This window comes from Salmo trutta, chromosome 1 (assembly GCF_901001165.1).
Source record: "Salmo trutta chromosome 1, fSalTru1.1, whole genome shotgun sequence".
Classification (NCBI taxonomy): domain Eukaryota; kingdom Metazoa; phylum Chordata; class Actinopteri; order Salmoniformes; family Salmonidae; genus Salmo; species Salmo trutta.
Genome location: NC_042957.1, coordinates 53,879,967 through 53,904,154, shown reverse-complemented (window position 1 = coordinate 53,904,154; position 24,188 = coordinate 53,879,967). Strand labels below are relative to the sequence as shown.

General features: G+C 41.6%; 2 protein-coding genes across 4 annotated transcripts; both read right to left on the bottom strand.

Moving 5' to 3' along the window:
- Positions 1–443: 443 nt before the first annotated feature.
- LOC115200324 (NADH dehydrogenase [ubiquinone] 1 alpha subcomplex subunit 6) lies at positions 444–3,015 on the bottom strand. Its single transcript, XM_029763291.1, has 3 exons — positions 2,845–3,015; positions 924–1,039; positions 444–661 (listed from the first exon to the last, which is right to left on the bottom strand). The coding sequence occupies exons 1-3, from the start codon at positions 2,981–2,983 to the stop codon at positions 530–532; spliced, it is 387 nt and encodes a 128-aa protein (XP_029619151.1). The 5' UTR covers positions 2,984–3,015; the 3' UTR covers positions 444–529.
- Positions 3,016–3,285: 270 nt separating this feature from the next.
- LOC115200308 (TRIO and F-actin-binding protein) lies at positions 3,286–23,894 on the bottom strand. 3 transcript variants are annotated; one of them, XM_029763271.1, is made up of 13 exons: positions 23,469–23,894; positions 21,821–21,877; positions 21,161–21,229; positions 20,955–21,044; positions 20,707–20,816; positions 18,714–19,146; positions 17,798–18,032; positions 17,510–17,621; positions 14,096–14,255; positions 13,828–13,941; positions 12,768–12,854; positions 5,896–6,087; positions 3,286–5,774 (listed from the first exon to the last, which is right to left on the bottom strand). In XM_029763271.1, the coding sequence occupies exons 1-12, from the start codon at positions 23,472–23,474 to the stop codon at positions 5,926–5,928; spliced, it is 1,635 nt and encodes a 544-aa protein (XP_029619131.1). In that variant the 5' UTR covers positions 23,475–23,894; the 3' UTR covers positions 3,286–5,774; positions 5,896–5,925. The 3 variants fall into 3 exon arrangements, with proteins under 3 accessions (XP_029619131.1, XP_029619121.1, XP_029619140.1); XM_029763261.1 differs by having other exon boundaries at positions 3,286–5,772; positions 5,892–6,087; positions 23,469–23,893; XM_029763280.1 differs by lacking the exons at positions 21,821–21,877; positions 23,469–23,894 and adding an exon at positions 21,486–21,800 and having other exon boundaries at positions 3,286–5,772; positions 5,892–6,087.
- Positions 23,895–24,188: the final 294 nt, after the last annotated feature.

The following is a 24,188-nucleotide window of genomic DNA, read 5'->3' as shown; positions in this document are numbered from 1 at the left end:
ATAGGTTATCAACAAACTTTGGTGCTTTTTATTCCAACCTGTTACATTTGTTTTTGATGAACTGATCTAATAAAGTCGACCTATATGTAATGTCCTCCAGTGGCATGTCATTCACGACAATTCACAAACTATTCAGAGGTTTATCAACTAATAACTGACTTATTGCATTGGAGTGGGTACAGGGTAAACACAGGGTCCCTGACAACCATACTGACATTCCTTGGTGTAGCAATGGTCTCAGCATCCATCTTCTGAACTTGGTGATCATAACGGCTAGTTTGCACAAACACTTCTGTATCACATTAAAGCATCTGTACTGTGGCAACGCAGAGGAATAGCTTTGCAATGCACAAGGAGAGCCTTCCAACTTCAATTGGGAAGTAACAGTCCCATGACCGTTTTCACAAAATGAAAAAAAATTGTACAATGAGGACTTGACAAGATTGGGTATTATGTGTATATTTACAGTTCAATAAGGGGAAGCCTCTGTTACAATGGACAAAACAGGGTGGAAAGTACAGGGAGCAGTTCAATTGTCATGTCCAACATAAAATCTGGACAGAAAGTCCGCAGGTCGTGGTACCTCCGTCTCATGAAAATAGCGCATAATGTGAGTCTTCTGCTTCCAGACATTGATGGTCTCCTGCAGCTCCATCTTACCCTATTGTAACCAAAAGTATGCAAAGAAAACACTCACTACACTTGATACGTGACCATTGAGCTTTGTAAATATTCCCGTCAAAGTTGTTTTCTTTGAACGATTTGGATGCGTCACATGTAAAATGATGTAGAGCATGACATCCCAGTTATCTAGACAGTTTGTATCTCGGTCTGGCAGTATAACACTAACCCACCGTGCCACTAAGAAACTAGGCTAACTGCATGAGAGCAAAATGACGGATTGGGGAGCAGAGTTGACTAACCTTAATGACAAGCATGTCAATCACACGGGGGTCATTGACGTGCTTGTTCCTGTCAAACATCTCCCTCACTTTGTCTGTTCCCTGGCGAGCTGTGATGTCCAGCTGGAAGGTAGTCACTGTGGGACAAAACACAAGATGTCATCCTATAAAATTCCCACATCAAGCTCAAAGAAATACACATATTAATGCATTTACTTATCACACTCCCTACTTATCAAATTGCTAATCATGTGGCCTATCTGCAAATGTAGGAAGTGTATTGTACCGTCCATTCATAAAAAAGTAAAAAGTGGTTAAAGTCGATGAGCTTGCTAGCTAGCTCGTCGACTATCTATGTAGCTTTAGCTAGTACGCTGAACAAAAGTATAAACCGCAACATGCCACAATTTCAAAGATTTTTCATATAAGGAAATCAGCCAATTGTTATAAATTAGGCCGTAATCTATGGATTTCACATGACTGGGAATACAGACATGCATCTGTTGGTCACAGACACCTTTAAAATTAAAAAGAATTCAAATAAAGTTGGGATGTGGATCAGAAAAACAGTGAGTATCTGGAGTGACTATCATTTGCCTCATGCAGCACGACATCTTCACAGAGTTGATCAGGCTGTTGATTGTGGCTTTTGGAATGTTGTCCCACTCCTCTTCAATGGCTTTGCGAAGTTGCTGGATATTGGTGAGAACTGGAACACGCTGTCGTACACCAGCGCATCCCAAACATGCTCAACGGGTGATATGTCTGGTGAGTATGTAGACCATGGAAGAACTGGGACATTTTCAGCTTCCAGGAATTGTGTACAGATCCTTGCGACATGGGGCAGTGCATTATCATGCGGAAACATGAGGTGATGGCAGTGGATGAATGGCACGACAGGATCTCATCACGGTCCAAACAAATTGCCATCGATAAAAATGCATGTGTTCAGTGTCCGTAGCTTATGCCTGCCCACACCATAACCCCACCAAGAGGCACTCTTCACATTGGTGACATCAGCAAACTGCTCTCCCACACATACAAACTGTCTGCCATCTGCCCGGTACAGTTGAAATTGGGATTCATCCGTGAAGACCACACTTCTCCAGTGTGCCAGTGGCCATCAAAGGTGAGCATTTGCCTACATTTGTCTGTTACAACGCCGAACTCAAGACCCTGGTGAGGACGACAAGCACACAGATGAGCTTCCCTGGGACAGTTTCTGGTAGAATTTCAGCACAAACTTCAGTTGTGCAAACCCAGTTTCCTCAGCTGTCCAGGTGGCTGGTCTCAGATCCTGCAGTTGAAGAAGCCGGATGTGGAGGTCCTGGGCTTGTGTGGTTACACGTGGACTGCGGTTGTGTGGCCGGTTGGACGTACAGCCAAATTCTCTAAAACAATATTTGAGGCGTCTTATGGTAGAGAAATAAACTAACTCTGACAACAGCTCTGTTGCACACTCCCTCAAAATCTGAGACATCTGTGGCATTGTGTTGCGTGACAAAACTGCACATTTTAGAGTGGCCTTTTGCTGTCCCCAGCACAAGGTGAACCTGTGTAATGATCATGCTGTTTAATCACCTTCTTGACTGGTCAGGTGGATGGATTATCTTGGCAAAGGAGAAATTCTCACTAACATGGACGTAAACAAATTTGTGGAACATTTCTGGGATCTTTTACTTCAGTTCATGAAACATGGACTTTACATGTTGCAATTTATATTTTTGTTCGGTGTGGTTGCATCGCGTTAGCTAAGTCTGGCCCTAGATTGAAAGTATGTTAGCTTACTTAAATCGACAAGAGATGTAGCCAATGAGCTAAATAAATATGTAGCTAGTGTGCCTTACAGCTAGCTAGTTAACGTTAGCTAGCTGTATTAACACGACCTTGACGCTGGGATCCGGCTCGTGAGGATCTGATACAAAGGGAGCGCTTGTTTTACCTGTGTTTGGAACCTCTCTGTACCAGGCACGATACAGTTCCCGAACTCGGCGCTTGGCTTCATCCAGATCCCTGCTGAAAATCGGTTTGACAACTTTAGCAGCACCAGCTGCTGTCCGGGTCGCCGCACTGGACGCCATGTTTGTTTCTTTTATCTTCTTCTCTAGTTAGTATTGTTTATAAATCTGATTTGAAACATGTATTAGTGCTGCCACCTAGCGAGGAGGGGGACATTTATCTGCTTCATGTGGGCTCACTATCTCAACCCCATCGAACACCTTTGGGATGAATTGGAAAACCGACTGCGAGCCAGGACTAATCACCCAACATCAGTGCCCGACCTCACTCATGCCATTAGACTAGCCTATAAACCATTGAGTTAGGCCTAGTACAGAGTTCTGAGACTAGTGTAAGTCAGCTGAATATGGATGATTCACACGGCTGTATAAACATGCATTTTATTGCTTGTAAAACGAGGGTACTTTACAAAGATATCGCATGCCCTACATTAAATATTAAAAACACTGTCAAAAGACAGTTGTCTACTTTATCATCTCACAAAATACATGATATATATAAAAAAAAAAAACATTGGCTCATTGACGCAACACTAGACATTTTTGTGGCACAAACAATCATGCTTACACAATGTTCGGATGTTGGTAAAGAATCGCAACATGCATCTTAGCCTCATCAAAAATCAAGAATCCTTGCGAGACATTTCATCGAACTTCTACAAGCAACTCTCCAGTCACAGAAGGCACTATATAAAACAAAAAGCTAACATTCAGATGACTTGTATCTACACACTAGAGGAATGACTGATTCCAATTTGGCTTCCCAGGAATTTACAGTACCAAACCAACTTCTCAATCCCAATGGTAAATAGTTATAAAAGTTTATGTTCACAATGGAGACCCACATTGTAAGATGATATTACACTGAATAAAGCGACAAATAGGTTTGCAATGTAAAATGCGTACAATGACAATCACTGAGCAACCATTGTTTATATACAACATTAAGGTCGTTCCACCTCAAACAGCACAACAAAAAGGCTCGAAACCCACCCTCTCAAATTGTCCTGAAATTGTTTCTGTAGTTAGTAAGAGATACGATTAGCATTCCTGAAACATTATTTTGTTTAAATGTAATTTGATCTCATAAATTAAACTAATTGATTGCGCCCAAATTGGACTAAACTTCTTCCTACCAATAAGTAAGACCCCCCAAAAAATGTCAAAAGCCACCCCCACAACAATACCATCCCAACAACCAGTATACATTTCCAGCTATGTTCAACAAGTTCCTTGAATATTCCAACAAGTGGCAGCTTTCTTAGGGCTATCCCTATGGTGTAATTCTCATATGAATACTTTTTCTACAAGTCCAAAACTTTGATGGCGAAATGGGCTAGGGACTAAAATGTTACAACCCTAATAAAATACATTGCAGTCAAGTTTTTCAATAAAATTATTAGGAAACAGCCTTGCGATTAGTGAAATTTCGCATTAAATCCAAACCAATACAAAACACTATACAGTGTATGTTTGAGACTTATACCATTGAAGACCATAACATTGAAACCATTAGAACTTCTATAGCTTAAATGGTTTTCTTGTTCACCGGGAATGGTCTAACAGGAACTAATCCAGACCTTTTTTGAAGGGAATAAACCGCACACAAGAGGGCAGTGTCCTGGCCACATATTAAGCATAAAATGACAAACTCAATTGCTTTCATAGAGGACTGGCTTGAAATTGAGGATGACAACACAATGTATTTTCATAATGAGCCAACTCTATTGGTTTTGTTTACAAAGTTGCAAAGGAAATGTTGTGATCTATTTAATAAAACACAAGAGACCAGCAAAATTGATGAGTGCGGCAGTATAGCAGGACCACGGCATCTAGTGGTCAAAACCTAGTACTTTCACACTACTTTATGGTAAATAATGCAAGTAACTTCAATTATTCATTTCTCTGAACAGGGAGGAATAAGAAAAAACACCAGATTCCTAGGGAATACATTACATAGTATGGAGAAGCAGTACTCCAAGCAGCAGCTTCATACTACTTGTTAAAACAGAGAACTGATACCGTCTACTGGTTGTTGGGGTTGGATTGGCATGTGATGTGGTGGGTCCGCGGGTGGCTTTTGACAATTTTATAAGATTCCTCATGTCTTACTCATTAGTAGGAAGAAGTTTGGTCCAAATCGGATGTTGGGAACTATATTTATTGAATATTATCTGAATCCTTGAATTCTATATAAAAATAAAGTGGCAATTTGGGTGCAATCACTTACGTTTCTCAGAGATCAAATTAAGTTTCAACAAAATAATGTTTCAGGAATGTCAATCTTACCCATTGCCAATTACAGAAACTATTTCGGAATAATCTGAGATGGTGGGTTTCATATCTTGCTGAAATGGCATGGAATGACTCAGTCTGTACAAATCCATGCTCAAATGAAAATAGTTTTGTTTTTGGCGAGAATTATATCCTGCTTCCTTATTCAGCTTTTGACAGTAGCCAACATGTAGACCATCTGTTTATATGTTGGCTACTGTCAACATGTAAATAGTAGGTCTACATGTAGGTAGGTATGCAGAGAAAGGTAATCCAGCGCCGTTTCAGGTCACAAATACATCACAGCAACAGTCCTTCCACAAATAATCCAGTTTCTCAGACCAATATTTTCATTCACTCACTCACTCTCGCAGATCAACAATAGAAAAAAAGTTTAAAAAGTGCAGATTAAAATTTGCGCAACCCAGTGTAATATGACCGATCAGCTGATACTAGTCTATGTCGCTCATCGGCTGAATGATCAAAAGCTAAGGCACTATTGTGGTCCCCGAGCCGGCATCTTCTGGTGCGAAGACTTCTGCTCCTCTCCTATTTCAGTCACCATTGTGCCCACACAACTAGAAAAAAAAAATAATAATTAGGCAATTAGTTTCATCATAGAAGATCGATGTAATCAACTATTTAAAAGCTGTGTGAGCATGACTATGTATCTCTTAATATTGAGCTACGTCTATACCTCTGTCTCTGAGCAGAGCCCTTGTGGCGGTGTCTCAGTGTTCCAGGCTGTTGCCTAGTTTCTGGCCCTCCTGCAGGGCAACCATGGCCAATCTCAGGTGCTCCCTAAGGCTCTGGATCTCCCGCTCGCTCCTGCTCTTCATACCACTCAGCTCCCCGTGCACCTCTTTATACCGCTCACAGGCCGACTGCTTCTCCTATAGGGGTAAGGGCACACAGACAGGTTTATCAGATGGACAAAGTATACCTCTTCCACTCTGGGCAGACATACAATGTTGGGATGGACAGAATAGCTTGAGGACTTGTTTCTTTGCTCTTGTGATTAACTTGGAGCCATGAACCACACAAGACAGCTTTGCTAACTTGTAGATTAACATTCCAGTTTGCGTGTAGAGTTAAAGTAGTCTCCAGCTACACATTGTTTAGAAACAAAACCGACACGTGTGCAGCTATGGGGCAAAACCGAAAGGGTCCGCAGGCACTTCATGTTTTTGATTGAACTGACCTGAAGACCAGGTGTGTTGAATTTAGGCAATCACCGAGCTGATTAATTAGCTCAGTTGGTCAAGTGTGGTGCCTAGTTGGAACAAAATCCTGCAGTACCTGCTGCACTCCAGGAACAGGGTTGCTTAGACTGTTGACAACATGTAAACTATTTTGTCTCAAAAGCATTGTTACAGTTGTTGGCTAGCTAGCGAATTCTAGCCATATTAGCATAGACATCAGTCAAAACAAAACAAAACATGGCATCAATAAAATATACCGAGCAGAAACGAGCCACCTGTGATTCCCCACATGGCAGCTTGTTGTTGCCAATTACACAGTAACTGAATTATTCCGTTTTAATTTTTTTACCTCTTTCAAAAACTCTTAAATATCTTCTCCGAAGTAAGATTAAAAGATGTCGGCAGAAAGAATGGGGTGTCAGCTATGACATGGCACCTTGAGTTTATTTTGGTTATTGAACTACAGTAAGTGAAGTGGATTTACATCTGTTAACGAAATTACATCATGGGTCCCTGGCCCAGCTTCGTCCGGGTTTGGCCGTCAATGTAAATAAGAATTTGTTCATAACCGACTTGCCTAGTTAAATAAAAATGTTAAATGTATTGTATTTGACTGCACTCTGTTCTACTCACTGTACTATCCAAACTTGTGAAACATATGTCTATGATGGGCCGGACCAAATCTGAACCCATCTGCGGACATTAAACATCAAGGCTAGGGTGGACTGACTAAATTTCGACATTCCGTGTCGGTCGGTGCTCAGTGGGTGAGGATGCTAGTTACAGTTAATGGAAAGAGAGGGGCTCATGGGTAGGTGTAAGTAAGAGAGGGGCTCATGGGTAGGTGTAAGTAAGAGCTGGGCGAGGTGACATTAACGAGAGAGAGCTTGTCCAGACAGACATTTAACACGCTTGGTTTGACCACCAGACAAAGTAAAACAGTTATGAGCTGAACATAACAGAATACCAGTGGAAGGGAAAACAGTAGCAGGTGAGCCAACTGGTTTGTGACTAGAGCTGTGGCGGTCATGACATTTTGTCAGCAGGTTATTGTCACGCACGCTTAGTATCTCCAGACCTCCAAGCTGCATACAAGCCGCTGATGTGCACCTTTGCAAAATCTACATCTAATAAATAAATTGAATATACACTATCACAATAAAGCCATTTATTTTAGTCAGGTCTAAAGAAACATATGAAGACAATGTATTTCAGAAGAACAGAATGTGAGTTGGCCTACTGCATGTTATCTGGCTATTACACTAGATTTAGAGTTATTTGGAAATGTTAGTTGTGAATGATAAACCTTAGAATGTCTAACAAATCAAAACATATATGGGCTGCACGATGAGACTACAGGCTATTGAGGATTTGAGAAAGTAGCAATAAAAGCTTGTGCTCTGTTCCTTGCCTCAGTCTGCACAGCTGTTCTCTCAAGTGATCATATTTTCACCCATCAGACTATTCTAAATTGAAGCTCGTCTTTACTAATATGTATAATTAGTTTAATTTAGAACGGCACATCATCAAATGGGAAGGAACAGAGGGAAAAGACATCTGTCTGCACTTGAATAGTGAATGGAGGCTGCGCGCTTTCCCACCAGTGATGACGGGTAGGCTACTTTGGTTTTACAGCAGAACATGTGCTTAATATGAGCAGCTGACAAGTAAATATCACAACACTTATTTCACACTGTTTGAGGAGCATGCTCTCGCTGAGCAACATGTGATATTCTGCCCAAACTCTGTATGCCATGGGCTCTCCCCAGTACTCTGTATGCCATGGGCTCTCCCCAGTACTCTGTATGCCATGGGCTCTCCCCAGTACTCTGTATGCCATGGGCTCTCCCCAGTACTCTGTATGCCATGGGCTCTCCCCAGTACTCTGTATGCCATGGGCTCTCCCCAGTACTCTGTATGCCATGGGCTCTCCCCAGTACTCTGTATGCCATGGGCTCTCCCCAGTACTCTGTATGCCATGGGCTTCCCCCCAGTACTCTGTATGCCATGGGCTCCCCCCAGTACTCTGTATGCCATGGGCTTCCCCCCAGTACTCTGTATGCCATGGGCTCCCCCCAGTACTCTGTATGCCATGGGCTCCCCCCAGTACTCTGTATGCCATGGGCTCCCCCCAGTACTCTGTATGCCATGGGCTCCCCCCAGTACTCTGTATGCCATGGGCTCCCCCCAGTACTCTGTATGCCATGGGCTCTCCCCAGTACTCTGTATGCCATGGGCTACCCAACCCTGTTCCTGCAGCTACCCAGTGCTTACATTTGGGAAACCAAGTGAAATCTGTTCGGGAACATCTATAGTAACATGTTTTCGCAACAAAGCATTTGATTAAACTGTTGACAGTCCCTCTGCGCGCTCGGGAAAGGAATAAAAAGGAGAGTAGGAGATGGAAACGCATGGTGGTGAGATTCTCTATAGCAAAAAAAAGGTTGCGTTTCACCCAATTAATGATGAAAATATATATATTTTTAAATCCCCATTACTAGGCTATTCAAAATAGCCCTGCACAATCAATAAACCAACTGCACTGCCTAGGGCTAGTCATTCTCTCCCAGACTCATGGAGACATGTTGGAGAACAGCATAAGGTAACTAGTATGTATAATAACAGTCCACTCAAAGGTGATTACTCAAATGTGTTTAATTTGAGTATTGGCTTGAGCAACGTCTTTGGGACATCTGTTTTGTTTTATGGGTTTTTTTCTGCCATGGGTAATATGCGGTAGGCTATGTATTGTATAATGACAATCATAATTCAGCCTATGCGTAAGCTCTAATATGCATATGAGGGTGTTTTGAATTTCTTCACCTTAAAAAGCTGTCCATTTCGTTGTGTTAAGCTTTGAATCAACATCCACAATGACCATGTTTTGCACGGTTTCAACCTGCAGCTGAACTTGATCATCACAGTGAGGTGAGTTATAAAAGGCCTACTGTTTTGATCATAAGTGTTATGTTATTTTTGACTGCATTTGCATTGATGTTAGTGGTTAGAGGGACAATAGAGCCCTGAGCACCAGGCCATTAGGACCTGATGGTTGTTAGGAACTTGAGTACTACCAAAGCACGTATAGATTGCATATCAGGAGAAGATGGTGAATCAACGGTCACGTGGAATTTTACTGCGGTCATGACTGCAGGTGTGGCGGTAAAACGGTCACCGCAACAGCCCTATTTGTGACGTCCAATTGTCCATTATAGCAAATTCAGTTGCAGTAATTACGTTAGATTGTTTTTGTAATAACGAGATTTAGAACTTAATTCAGAACAAAATTGATATCAGTAAAATCACTATAACTAATTGACAGGTATACCATTACTTGTTCCTTACAATGCATTCGGAAAGTATTCAAATCCCTTGACTTTTCCGACATTGTTACATTACAACCTTATTTTAAAATGCATTTTCCTCAATCTATGCACAATACCCCATAATGACAAAGCAAAAACAGGTTTAGAATTTTTTTGCAAATGTAAAAAAAAAAGATATCACATTTCCATAAGTATTCAGACCCTTTACTCAGTACTTTGTTGAAGCACCTTTGGCAGCGATTACATCCTCAAATCTTCTTGGGTATGACGCTACAAGCTTGGCACACCTGTATTTGGGGAGTTTCTCCCATTCTTCTCTGCAGATCCTCTCAAGCTCAGTCAGGTTGGATGGGGAGTGTCGCTGCACAGCTATTTTCAGGTCTCTCCAGAGATGTTTGATCAGGTTCAAGTCTGGGCTCTGGGTGGGCCACTCAAGGACATTGAGACTTCTCCCAAAGCCACTCCTGCATTGTCTTGGCTGTGTGCTTAGGGTTGCTGTCCAGTTTGAAGGTGAACCTTTGCCCCATTCTGGAGTCCTGAGTGCTCTGGAGCAGATTTTCATCAAGGATCTCTGTACTTTGCACCGTTCATCTTTCCCTCGATCCTGACTAGTCTCCCAGTCCCTGCTGCTGAAAAACATCCCCACAGCATGATGCTGCCACCACCATGCTTCACTGTAGGGATGGTGCCCAATTTCCTCCAGAATTGACACTTGGCATTCAGCCAAAGAGCTCAATCTTGGTTTCATCAAAGAATCTTGTTTCTCATGGTCAGAGTCCTTTAGGTACCTTTTGGAAAACTCAAAGAGGGCTGTCATGTGCCTTTTACTGAGGAGTGACTTCTGTCTGGCCACTCTACCATAAAGGCCTGATTGGTGGAGTGCTGCAGAGATGGTTGTCCTTGTGGAAGGTCCTCCCATCCCCACAGAGGAACTCTGGAGCTCTATCAGAGTGACCATTGGGTTCTTGGTCACCTCCCTAAACAAGGCCCTTCTCCCCTGATTGCTCAGTTTGGCCAGGCAGCCTGCTCTAGGAAGAGTCTTGGTGGTTCCAAACGTCTTCCATTTTAGAGTGATGGAGGCGACTGTGTTCTTGGGGACCTTCAATGCTACAGACATTTTTTGGTACCCTTCCCCAGATCTGTGCCGTGACACAATCCTGTCTTTGAGCTCTACGGACAATTCCTTCGACCTCATGGCTTGGTTTTTGCTCTGACATGCACTGTCAACTGTGGGACCTTATATAGACAGGTGTGTGCCTTTCCAGATCATGTCCAATCAATTGAACCACAGGTGGACTCCAATCAAGTTGTAGAAACATCTCAAGGAGGATCAATGGAAACAGGATGCACCTGAGCTCAATTTCAAGTCTCATGACAAAGGGTCTGAATACCTAACTATATCCGTTTATGCATTTTTTTATTTATTTATAACACCTGCAAAAACACCTGTCATTATTTAATGAACCTTTATTTCACTAGGCAAGTCAGTTAAGAACAAATTCTTATTTACAATGACGGCATACAATTACGGGGTACCGTGTGTTTAGATTGATGAGGATTTTTTTTTAAATGTTATACATTTTAGAATAAGCCTGTCAGGTAACAAAATGTGGGAAAAATCAAGGGGTCTGAATACTTTCCAAAATGCACTGTATGAACTTACATCATCTTCCCTGCTCATGAGGGAGAGAAATTAGAAAAAAATCTTAGTTTTTGGTAATGAAACTACAAAGCAATATTTCCTAGACTTACAGAAGGTAAACAATTTCTCCAAAATGAAACAAAGTGCTGATATTAGTTGGCAGGGGTCTTTACTTCAACATTCTGTGTTTTGATTATGTATTTCTAAAACCTTAAGACTTTCTGGTAGATGTTTTCTAAGACCCCTTTTCCATCTGTTTATCAACAAATCAAAGCCTTCACTTATGCCACATTTTTAAGTTGGAAAACGGTTGAAAATGTATCAATAGCTAGGTTTCCATCAAATTGGCGACAGATTGTCATGTGAATATTCAAAAATATGCATAGAAACAAGAGTATGCACATTTTCCCAAAAGAGAAGTGTTTCCATCAAATTTACTTGTGGGGATAAAAGGCTGTGTGCGCGTGATGACATAATGCACATAAAAATATATTTTGCGGTACTGAATAATAAATACAAGTTAAATGCGTTTCCATCACATTTTCAACTCTACTGATGGTTCTCACTAAAAGTTTGTGCGTTATATAGCGAGTGTACCCACTCTGGTATTGGCAAATGCGCTCTAGCCAATAGCTCGCAGATTACCATAAATTATGATATTATTATGGACAAGAGAGTGAGAATTTCAATTTGTCAAACAACTGCCAAGCATCGACGATCATGTCACCAGAGCAAGACCCTCAATATTGGAAACAAGCATAAAGCTCAACACCTTGCATTTTCACCACACTTTGAAGTTGGTCATTTATTTAATCTACTAAACAGCATGCTTTCCTACTAAACGGCATGCTTTCCTACTAAACGGCATGCTTTCCTACTAAACGGCATGCTTTCCCGATGAGTCGTTGTAGGAAGAACACACGTCATCACATGACTCCAGGTTTTCTTCCATATTGTAGCAATATTGGCGCAAAAAAGCTTTTCTACTGACGTTTCTTGCGTCATTTTACCAACACAAAAAGATGCCACCTTGTCTAGTGTATTTTGTTGTGTCGACATTTGGAAAGTTTCCCAAAAAAATGTATTCCATCAGGCCTGTCGTGAATGTTTTTTTTGTTTTTTTTAACTCACATAAAAAGGTTGGATGGAAACCTGGTTTATGCATTAATTTCCCAAAAATATAGGTTCTTATCTTTCATTTGACATGCTCCTATGAACTTCACGTTGGTGCTTATGGGTCCTTTTACATGGACATGCCCCTAGTTATCTGACCGGTCAGAATTATAATGCATGTCTTCCGGCCACATCGATACACACGCATCATTTGTGACGTTGTCAGCCAACCCGTCAACAGATGAAAACAGACCTTTATGCCTGCACACAAATACACAGTGAACCAGTACCGTGTTCAGGAACTGAAGTTCGTTCCTCAGACAGCTGATCTCCTTGTGCAAGTACTGCAGCTCATTCTCCTTCACCCTGAGAAGAACCTGTGACAAAACAAAATATAATATTATTACAAGCTAACAAGAGTGATCAACCCAACATCTAAGACACTGAGCAGACAGAGCAACTGTCCCTAAAAACGTATTATTTAGAAGAAACATTTACTCTGTCAAAATTGACTACAAAAAGTGTAAATAGAATAATTTGTCATTAAGTCAGTCTCATCCAAAACAGAGTTTTGTGAGACTTGTCTTCGTAACTCAGCATAAATGAAGGTTGGGTTTGTTTCAATCCTGTCCACATCTGGTAATCATCAATTCGGTGTACAGCTGCACGTAACCCGATCGTAATGCCTGTGGTAACTTTGGGTTGACTTGTTAGGGACCATCGGTAAATTACACAATGTACATGGGAAGATATGTTAAAAGTCCAATAGCTCCAAATTTCAATGACTTAACCTCCAAATATAAATTGTAGAAATTCAACTAGCCCCGGAGGTAGGCTATCCAAAGTCAAACCAATTTTGCCACGGTCACACAATAGCCGACTGAAGATAATTGGCAAAATAAATAACTCTTCCCACCTGCGAACACACACGACACCCACATCAAACCACACCCCAAAACAACTCTCGGTTGAATTCAGTCATGGCCGCTAGCATTTCTTAATGAACCAAATCTAAAAACGAGGGCAAATCAGGAAGTGCAGTCACCCTTTAATAAATTCACTTGTGTGTTAAAAACACCTTTGGTGTCTCCATGGGGCACAGCGTCCAACAGGGGGCAGTGTGTTTCAGTGTGCAGTCAATGATGCATTTACGTAAAAATTCACACCACACACTTTCTTCAAGGCATTGCCCTACATAGTGACCAACTAACTCCACGCTGCCTTTCATAAACCCTTCCCTTTCTATTCAAACATGAGACAAGTGCCCCCTATGTCATTGTTGTAGGTAGAGAGGCTTGTTATGGTTGAGGGGCTCTCTACATCTTATCTCCTCCCCTCTTCCTGACCCACCTCCAGCTCACAGGACGGCCTGTCCTGGTTGTCATGGGAAACGCCCTCCGACCCCTGGCCCGTGACGACGGAGCGCATGCGGCTGATCTCCTCTGTCAAACGGGCCTGTAGGTCCTGAAAGGTGAAAACATTGACAGTATTGAGCATACTGACAAACCGCTGAATGCGTCATATAGATAGGCATTGCTTGTCTATAACAAAAGTGTTAGGGTAGAGTAGGTTAAATGCACAGGAGCAGATGATCAAGACCTCCAGACTCCTGGCTCACCTGGTTCTCTTTCCTCAGCTGCTCCAGCTCGCTCTCCTTGCGAGCAATGCCTTTCTCCCTCTCACAGTTGCTCTGCTCAGCCCTGTTCAGCTCCAGACACTTCTGGGAGTACCTCTCAGACAGGCCGGACAGCTCCCTCTGCAGGGCCTGGGTCTCTAACCTGTGGGGACGTGAGAGGATACAAACATTTAATTTATAGAAACTGTATATTACAGTAAATACTATATTATGCCTGAGATTAAAAGCAAAACTGGAGACACTACTGATATTCTGTAGAAAACTTGACACTCTGCACAGTCAAAACAGTAGCAGCCAGGTTGTGTTTACATGGCAGACCATTACATGAATAACACGCAGGCTTCCAAAAAACTCTAACCGTGAAAATGGTGGTGAGGGTGGGTGTGCTTTGTTCTGAGTAATTCTGTTTTCATTTTGGTACAACAGTGGTTTGGTACAACAGTGGTTTGCTACAAAAGTGGTTTGGTACAGACATTTTGCTACAACAGTGGTTTAGATGGAAACCTCTGCCCACACCCAATAACCACAAATGCAAAATCATAATTGACACACAAAAGTCATGTTCATTAACATTGTATGCGCAACAGATCCCTTCACTTTTTCCACATTGTTTCAGCCGGAATTTGAAATAGATTAAATTGTGTCACTGGCTTACACACAATAACCCATAATGTCAAAGTAGAATTATGTTTTTAGAATTTAACAAATTAATAAAATAAGAAAAAGCTGAAAGTATTCAACCCCTTTGTTATTGCAGGCCTAAATACATTCAGGTGTAAAATTGGGCTTAACAAGTCACAATAAGTTGCATGGACTCCGTATTAAATATGGTTTTTGAATGACTACCTCAAATACTATTATCTGTAAGGTCCCTCAGTCGAGCAGTGAATTTCAAACAGATTCAACAACAAAGACCAGGGAGGTTTTCCAATGCCTCGTAAAGGGCACCTATCGGTAGATGGTTAAAAAAAAAAAGCAGACACTGAATATCCCTTTGAGCATGGTAAAGTTACTAATTACAATTTGGATGGTGTATCAATACACCCAGTCACTACAAAAGATACAGGCATCCTTCCTAACTCAGTTGCCGAAGAGGAAGGAAACCTCTCAGGGAATTCACCATGAGACCAATGGTGACTTTAAAACAGAGTTTAATGGCTGTAATGGGAGAAAACTGAAGATGAATCAACATTGTAGTTACTCCACAATACTAACCTAAATGACAGAATGAAAAGGAAGCCTGTACATCTCAAGGGTGATAAATGGAAACAGGATGCACCGGAGCTTAATTTCAAGTCTCATAGCAAAGGGTCTGAATACTTTTGTAAGAAAATGCAAAAACGTCTAAAAACCTGTTTTCGCTTTGTCATTATGGGGTAGTTTGTGTAGAGTGCTGATAATTATATATTTTTAAAAAAACATCAATTTTAGAAGGCGGTAACGTAACAAAATGTGGAAAATGTAAATGGGTTTGAATACTTTCCGAAGGCACTGTACATGCACAAATTACCTCGACTAACCTGTACATTGAGTCGGTACCCTTACCCCCCTATATAGCCTTGTTATGGTTATTTTATTGTGTTACTTTTTATTTGATTATTTACTTTACAGTTTATTTAGTAAATATTTTCTGCATTGAACTGCATTGTTGGGTAACGGCTTGTAAGTAAGCATTTCACAGTAAGGTCTACACAGGTTGTACTCAGCACATGTGACAAAATGTTATGACTATAGCATGATCAGAGCATCTGATAAATTAACTAAATAGAAATGTATATACAAATTAACAATTGCAAAGCATGCTGAGTATTATTCTATTGAGCTCCACCCCAAAACAAGGCCAAAAATAACACCCAGTGTGCTTCGCAGTTTATTTTGGTATGTTCATTTTCACTTACACATTTTGGTAATTTAGCAGACACTCTTATCCAGAGTGACTTGCTCAACTAGCATATCAGTCATGGCAAGTAAATTGTTTTTGTAACCCTTACTGAGAATGTTGTTGCTGTTCGGGTCGGCTAATTGCAAATACATTTTTGTATTTTAAAATACATGTATTTTAATGACATACATTACAAAAATAAAAAGGTATTTTGTAGTTTATTTTGATATATTGACCTTTATGGTATTTTGTATCTGTATTTTGTCCATCCCTGACCATAGGCTTAGTGGTAAAATGCACAGGAGGGGATACTTCAGGCAGAGCTAAATTCAGTAACCTGTAAAATGTTTGTGTTCGTAGTTCCAACAGTGCAGTAATATCTAACAATACACACAAATCTAACAAGTAAGAAATATTAGGATGAGCAATGTTGGAGTCCGGAGTATATTCAGACACCTTCACTTTTTTCTCATTAGTCTTATTCTAAAATGGATTATTTTTTTTTTTAAATCCCTCAATCTACACACATTAGCCCATAACAGCAAAGCAAAAACAGGTTTTTAGACATTTTTGGGATGGTGCCAGGTTTCCTCCAGACGTGACGCTTGGTATTCAGGCCAAAGAGTTCAACCTTGGTTTCATCAGACCAGAGAATCTTGTTTCTCATGGTCTGAGAGTCCTTTAGGTGCCTTTTGTCAATGTTCTTCTCAGAGGCAACCCCAAACATTGTCCCAGTTCGCGTGATCATAACAGTCTTTAAGCAAGGATTCCGATTGGTCAGATCAGCAGTGAATAGACCTTAGCACAGGTACTTCCTGTTTGAGCTTCTGCCTATAGGGAGTAGCAAAATGGAGTCGTGATCCGATTTACCTAAGGGAGGTCGGGGGAGGGCTTGTAGCCCCTACCGGAAGGGAGAGTAACAATGGTCGAGTTTTTAAAGTGCGAGTACTGCAGGCGATGTGTTGATAGAACTTCGGTGGCGTTTTCCTCAGATTTTCTTTATTAAAGTCCCCAGCTATAATAAATGCGGACTTGGGATATGCATTTTCCAGTTTGCACAAGGTCCAGTGTAGTTCCTTGAGAGATTATGCCAATATTTAAAACAATTTTGGAAAGCAACATCGTCACCAACATTTTCTTGCAGCCATCTGACCATGCAGACTGCAAAGTGAATGGAAAGAAAGTGCTTGTGACTCCATGGTTAAGCAATTGCTCTCTCCTTGAGTGACAGGGAGCAGGGTTTGATATGGGAAGCGGCATGTAGCAGCAGGAGTGAGAGACGACTGAAGTAGCAAACTGAGTAAACTAGAAAAACGGACCTTACACACGTCAGAGTTGCTTATCACATTTAACAAATCAAATATTGAAATACCGTTATAGAAGGTCCGTGCATCAACACCGATATATAATCAAATAACGGTACACTGCCCAGCCCTAAAATTATGGTACAAAGAAAGGGTGTACTATGTATGTAAAGGTGTGTGTAAGGAATGGGTTGTGTTTTGAGCACTCACTGCTGCTGTGTGCGTAGAGTCTGTGTGTTAGCACTCCCTCCACCAAGCCTCTTTGCCTTCTCCACCTCTCTCTCTAGCTCCTCCCTGTGGGCCTTCTTCAGTGTCTCCATAACTAAACCACAGAGAAAGGGGAGGATGTGATGTTAATGGATCTAAAATCAAACAAACTGTATTACCCCATGAAATGCTGTGGTGTTGACTGTTCCATTCTGACGTCACATGCCTCAAACAACAAATATCCTTGAATTGGCGTGCTAATGACATCTATGCACAATTTTGACCCCTGACCTTGTGCTGTGTCCTGGGTCTCCTCCCTCAGCACCCGGTCCCTGTCCCTCTCCAGCTCTCGGGTCTCACGGGCATGCTGCTTCTGCAGCTCCTCCAGGGCCTGTTTGTGGGCCCGCTCCATGGCCTGAAGGCTGCGGCCACACATAGCCTCCCGACCACAGCTACCTCCCCCCACCCTCCCCCCACCCCATCCTCCACCCTGCAAACGCTCCAGCTGCTGCCTCAGAGACGCCACCTGAGTGTCACAAAGGTATAGAGGCGGTAAAGCTCACTGAAAGAAAGAGAGGCGGCGGGGTATGTAATTACTGGGTTGAACCGAACTGACATGTGAGTCGTGATGGGGGATTTGAATGCCATATTCCATGCAGTCATATCAATCCCACACATCATGCAGGTCATGTGTCTCAAAGGCAATGTTAGGGACTGTATGGATCATAGACAAAGGGACAGTGCAAGGAGTAAATTCATCTGAATCAGATTCCCGCAACCCCATGATATGATTGTATGGTCTGCACGAGTCCTAAAACTACCCCTGTCAAGACACAGTAGTCAACAGCACACTATACAATGTTATCACATGACAGAGCACTCATAGATGGAATGAGACTTTCAGCAGTGTTTCCACTATCGACATCTGATAAACTCAGTTCTAGAACCAGAGAAATGTCGTCTTACTTTATTTTTCCGGGGAAACCGGTATTGCTAACTAAGCCCCTATTACACCCTCCGCCTTGGTATTTTGAAGACTGACAGGGTCAGTATTACTGCAGAGGGTCTGATTACCATCCTGCATGCATAATAGAGCAAGCCTAGTGTTAAAGAGTTAAACTTCATCTGTAGATGAATCATCTAGATGAAGATTAAATTTGCATTCATTTATTGTGTTTGCAAATTGAAAAACATCTCCATGCACTACCTCCCTCTGCAGCGCCTCATTGGCTGGATGGCTGGACCGTGAACCCATTGGCAGTAGTGACCTCATCTCCTTTAATGGCAGCCGCTCAAACTCTGCCCACTTTTTCTCAATTTCCTCCTCGGCTCTTATCCTGGGATCTGAGCCTACACCCGGCCCTTTCCTCGACAGCACCTGCTCCCATGTGCTACTGGTCATATCTCTGCTCCTCTCCTCCTGCCATTGGGCGTGCTCCCTGCCCTGCCCCTCCCCTGCCTCTCTCTGAGTGGCTGGCAGAGGGCTGGAGGGGACGGGCACTGGTGACAGCTCAACACAGTCAAATCGGCGTACAGAGGAGGTGGTGATTTCTGATCCAGCATCACCGTGGCGAGAAGGTGGTCGATGAGTGGAGGCCAGGGAGCGAGAGTTCTCCTTATCACTACTGCTGTCAGGTAGTCTGGAGGAGAGGAAGGACAGGAAGAGACCAAGTCAGACAGAGGGAGAGCGCAGATTGATAAAGTGACAGTATTATAGGGCTGTGGCCATCATTACATTTTGTCAGCCAGTTATTGTCAGCCAGTTATTGTCATGCAAAAGACTGCCTGTCTCACGGTAGTTGACAGTTAATTAACAAACACATTTAGCATCTCCAGGCCTCCAAACATACAAGCCACTGATGCAGACCTTTGGAACATCTACATAAAAATTAAGTAATAAATCAATTTAACATACACCATCACAATAATCCATCATTCATTTTAGTCAGGTCTAAAGAAACAAGATAACATGTATTTCAGGAGAACAGAATAGGAGTTGGCCTACTGCATGTTATCTGGCTATGCTCCATGACATAGACTTGTTGATTTAGCTGACAAGATATGCTTATAAGTCCCGTGCCATCATTTTATATGATTTTATAGTTAAATTCTATTCTTCTAACTTAGCTGAATAAAATAGAAAGTATATTTTTTCCCCCATTCGGAACTAGTGCGCATATGAGCTTAAAAGCGATCATTTGAAACAGGTCCTATACACTAGATTTATAGTTATTTGGCAACTTTAGTTGTGAATGATACAAACCTTAGAATTCATTAGAAATCAAAACATATACGGGCTGCACAATGAGACTATAGTCTATTGAGGATTTGAGAAAGTAGCAAAAAAAAGTTTGCAGTCTGCTCCTTGCCTCAGGCTGCACAACCGTTGTCTCATCAAGTGAGTATTCTGTAGACTAGACCAATTAGGTAATAAATACATCTTAAATCATTTTTTAAAATGTTTTTCTGCCATGTGTAATATGCAGTAGGCTATGTATTGTATAACAGCTCAATCAATTTTAATTCAGGGTTTTTGTTCTGGCTTGGGCTCATATAGGCCTATGCATAAGCGCAAATATGAGTATGGGTGTTGTGAATGAATCTTAGAAAGCGCTGTGCATTTCCTTGCGTTAGGCTTTGAACCAACATCCACAATGACCATGTTTTACTCTGTTTCGACCTGCTGTTGAACTTCTTTCTTCAAATTGATCATCACAGTAAGGTGAGTTCTAAAAGCATGAGACTGTTTTGATGATTAGTGTTTGATGTGATTTTTGATTGCGTTTGCATTGCTGCCAGAGTGGTTAGAGGGACAATAGAGCCCTGAGCACCAGGTCATTAGGACCTGATGGTTGTTAGGAACTTGGGTACTACCCAAGTACGTCCCAAGTGCATAAGAGGAGATTACCGTGACTCAACTGTCACGTGGAATTTTACTGCGGTCATGACTAATGACTGCCGGTGTGGCGGTAATATGGTCACCGCAACAGCCCTATCACTCAATATCACTACATAAAAGAAATCCCTGGTGATTCACTATGTAAGCAACATAACATTACAAATGATTAATGAGACTTGAAGTAATCCACAACTGCCCAAGGACTTAGTAGCCCACCTGTACACTAGTATAAGAAAACAATAGGCCTCTTTATGTGACTTGTGTATTTGCCAGCTGGGACACAGAGGGAGGAGGAACTCACTGTGTAAGGTCTGGAGAGCTGCTGGGCCGAACACTCTTCCTCAGAACCTCAATCCAGTTCCTCCTGATCCCTGCAGTCATAGCTGACAGTGTAACAACTGCCTCCCTCGTCTGACCGACAGAGAGGAGAGAAGAGTACAGTAAGAAATGGAAAGGGTGTGGTGAGGGAAAGAAGGAGAAAGAGATCATTGAAATACCTGTCACTTATCCTCACAACATAGAAAATAATTGGAACAGTGAAAAACACACCTGTATTTGAAATCCATAGTTCTTCTCTACATCAAACTCAGACACTTTTACACAAGACTTCAGGTCAACCTCCCCGTCCAGATCATCCTTCTGTAAGACACAGTTAGGAACAGACAAGACTACAGACACATATCAATAACTCACAATGTATCCCTAAGACAATTATTGCAATAGTCAAAATAACTTTGAAGCCATTGAAAACGTACCTCCTCCGCCCCAGAGTCTCTGTAGTACCTCAGACCAGCATCGGTCAACACAAACCAGTGCTTCTTCCACTGCAGACAGACACAAGCCACCAGTTAAAACAGCACTATTTGACCTATCCGATGCATTAATGCACACAAGCAGCAAAGTGACAGTTAACAGCAAGACATCATTCAAATCAAGTTAACATGGACCAATGAAACCTATGGAGTACACAGTGTTTAAGACATTATGACCAGTATAATAAGAGTGCTTAAAGTGATGTATGGGCCATCTGAGTGTTTGTACTGTGAATTCAAAATGAGTTCAAACTCATAACATACAAACCTAGCACATAGATGATACAATGAGCCACAAGCTCATATGAGGACGTTTCATACTCAGTCTTATCCTGCTAGAACATACCGGTTGTGCCTGCCTGGGCACACCAAGCTATTACTGGGATAACATGGATAGTCTGCAGCTATCGCCTTACGCACAAGCTTTCTCATTAGGAGAGAGGGAAAGAGGGAGAAAGAGAGGAGGCGAGGAATCAAACAAGAAACCAGAAGGGAAGAAGAGCTAGAAAGAAAGAAGAAAACAGATAAACAAGTGATACATGACTCCTGACTAGATAAGACAAGAAAGAAAGTCATAAGAAATGAAGAAAAACATGGCTTCACCTCTCCATTCTCATCCAGTTTTGACATCCATCCCTTCTTGAAGTTAAGGAGGTCGGGCTACAAGGAAAGAAGACAAAGTGTCAGGTTAACGGAACCGTTTTGAAGAAGTGAGACAAACACAAAAGTAGAACAAAGGATGCCAGCGTAGGATGTTCACAATACAAAGAACAACAGGCGTTTCATGCAGTTAGAGCACCATGGCAAACACCTGCGTGTACATTCAAACGTGTGAGGACATGGAAGTTGAGGGGTTTTAGAAGTGTTAAAGGCAACAGGAAACAAAAAAAGCACGCCTTTTAGTGATGACAGAAAAACAAAGATTGCTAACAGTAACATAATCAACAGTCTTCTGCTCTAGTTCCCCATGTCTGTGTAGAGAGATTTACAAGGTCATTAAATCTACAGTCAGAATGAGACCCCAGGTTTCACCATCAACATCACTAATACTAACAGCTTCTAGGGTTCAAACATGGATTATAGATTTAAAAATCGGACTAATACGTTACTGACATTTAACCACTGCAGCCTCTACTATTTCTAGGAATCCTTACAGTTTGAGGGTGATGGGAACAGGGGAAAACCTGTGAGGTACTTTACAGAGGAGGTGATCCTGGATCAATATCAGGAAACTTTTCCCATCTACATTACTCAGTTTGGGTCTTTATCTCCTTCAACCCTCCATCACTGCCTGTTCTCACTGGAACTCAGAAGTTGTCACATTGTAACCACCACTGTACATTGTTCCAGCCAAACCTTTACAAGGTCTGAGGAGCATTAACTGGCAGATGTATGGTTAGAGCACGAGGTAGACTTAGAACGACCTTCTCATGAATTGACTAATGATAATTAAATGTGTCATCTTTGTAACTATGAGCATACTGGTATGCGTATGTGTGTCTCAAAGCATTTAGCCTACAAATGCTTTAATATAGTTGTGAAATTAGATGCAATAAACTAATCGTTGGCAACAACATGAAACATCGTTGACAAGCTGTTGACGTCTATTTGCTGAAATAACGTTTTCCGAAGTGCCAGGATGAGGATGACCCACCCGCACACAGAAGTATACCATTAAAAACACTTGCTTATTCATTTGAAGGGATAAACTGTTGTTTAAATAATCATGCATTTATAGATTCCTCAAAGGCCAATTACAAATATTCTAAATTATAAAGGGATCTAACAAAACAAACGATTGGGGTGAGGTGTTCGTTTGCACATGCAAACAGTCAACATATGGAGCTCAATGTTGCTCCAATTTAATTGACACTTAGAACTGTAAACAATTGGATAACCCTAATGCGCTTACATAAATACAATACGCATACATGTTTGATTAGCCCTGATACATTTTGACAATGGCACAAATCACAGGCACGCAAAAAACATAACGTGATGTATAGAAAACAAACTATAAAACAAATAATTAAAGGCCACGAAACACAAGAATATAGACACACCCACTCCTCGAATAAAAATGTAACCATTTTAACCCCAATGTTCCATGTATATCATGCAGTGGTTGCGGCGAACAATTAAACATTCTTGCAACATTGCAACAATGTCTTGGAACACGGTTCAGTTATAGGCACACAAAACATGTAAATGTAATTCAAGTAGTGGCACCAAGGCACAAGAGCAAACGTACCGTCATGTTCGTAGGACCCAGGAGGCAGTTGAGAGAAAAACAAGTATACACTTCAAATAAAAAATATTCTTGCAATAGCCTACTCGTCCAACAAGTTTATTTGGTACCAATGTGATCGGGGTTGAATAATTATTGCTTCAGTTTTCTACCTGCTGACCCGCTCGCTTAAAAACTTGTCTGCCTAGCAGGAAGGCTAAAAAATAAAACAAACCCCGCCATTTCTACCCATCTTGGTCGGTGAACCGTATCTTATCGACCAAATATATTTCCCATGGACTATTTCAACAGAAACTGAAGATCATAGACATCGTTGACACATACAACTCTTGAAAGCCAACATTTCACAACTTTCTTGCCGTTTGTTACGATGTTTTTCGTTCTGCACTCTCGCCCTGTTCACCACTTCCTGGGCGGATCTGTAAGAATCGTTTGAGCAACCAAGCTAACCAATCAAGTGATCAGTAGGCTTCTCAGAACACTTGAATATTGAAATATAGACTGTACACTGCCAAAAAAGCAACCAATGACACCTACTTCCAGACCACATAGCTTCTACCAAAATACACATCAAAGCATTTATGACATTCCTTAGTTGAGTAGCTAGATTCTTTATGCTGACTAGGATAAAGGCTTTAGGAGGCTATTTTACGCCGATTCTCATGCGAAACGTTTATTAAACGGTAGCAAACGGTATCATACGGGAGGGACCTACCTGCATTT

Excerpts from the sequence above, each read along its gene's own strand:
- LOC115200324 (XM_029763291.1), bottom strand. The coding sequence starts at position 2,983 with ATGGCGTCCAGTGCGGCGACCCGGACAGCAGCTGGTGCTGCTAAAGTT. Across the intron at positions 1,040-2,844 it reads CAGAGAGGTTCCAAACACAG|TGACTACCTTCCAGCTGGAC; the intron begins GTAAAACAAGCG and ends TTTGTCCCACAG. Across the intron at positions 662-923 it reads TTGACATGCTTGTCATTAAG|GGTAAGATGGAGCTGCAGGA; the intron begins GTTAGTCAACTC and ends TGGTTACAATAG.
- LOC115200308 (XM_029763271.1), bottom strand. Across the intron at positions 21,045-21,160 it reads GAGACTCTGGGGCGGAGGAG|AAGGATGATCTGGACGGGGA; the intron begins GTACGTTTTCAA and ends TGTGTCTTACAG. Across the intron at positions 20,817-20,954 it reads ACTATGGATTTCAAATACAG|ACGAGGGAGGCAGTTGTTAC; the intron begins GTGTGTTTTTCA and ends TCTGTCGGTCAG.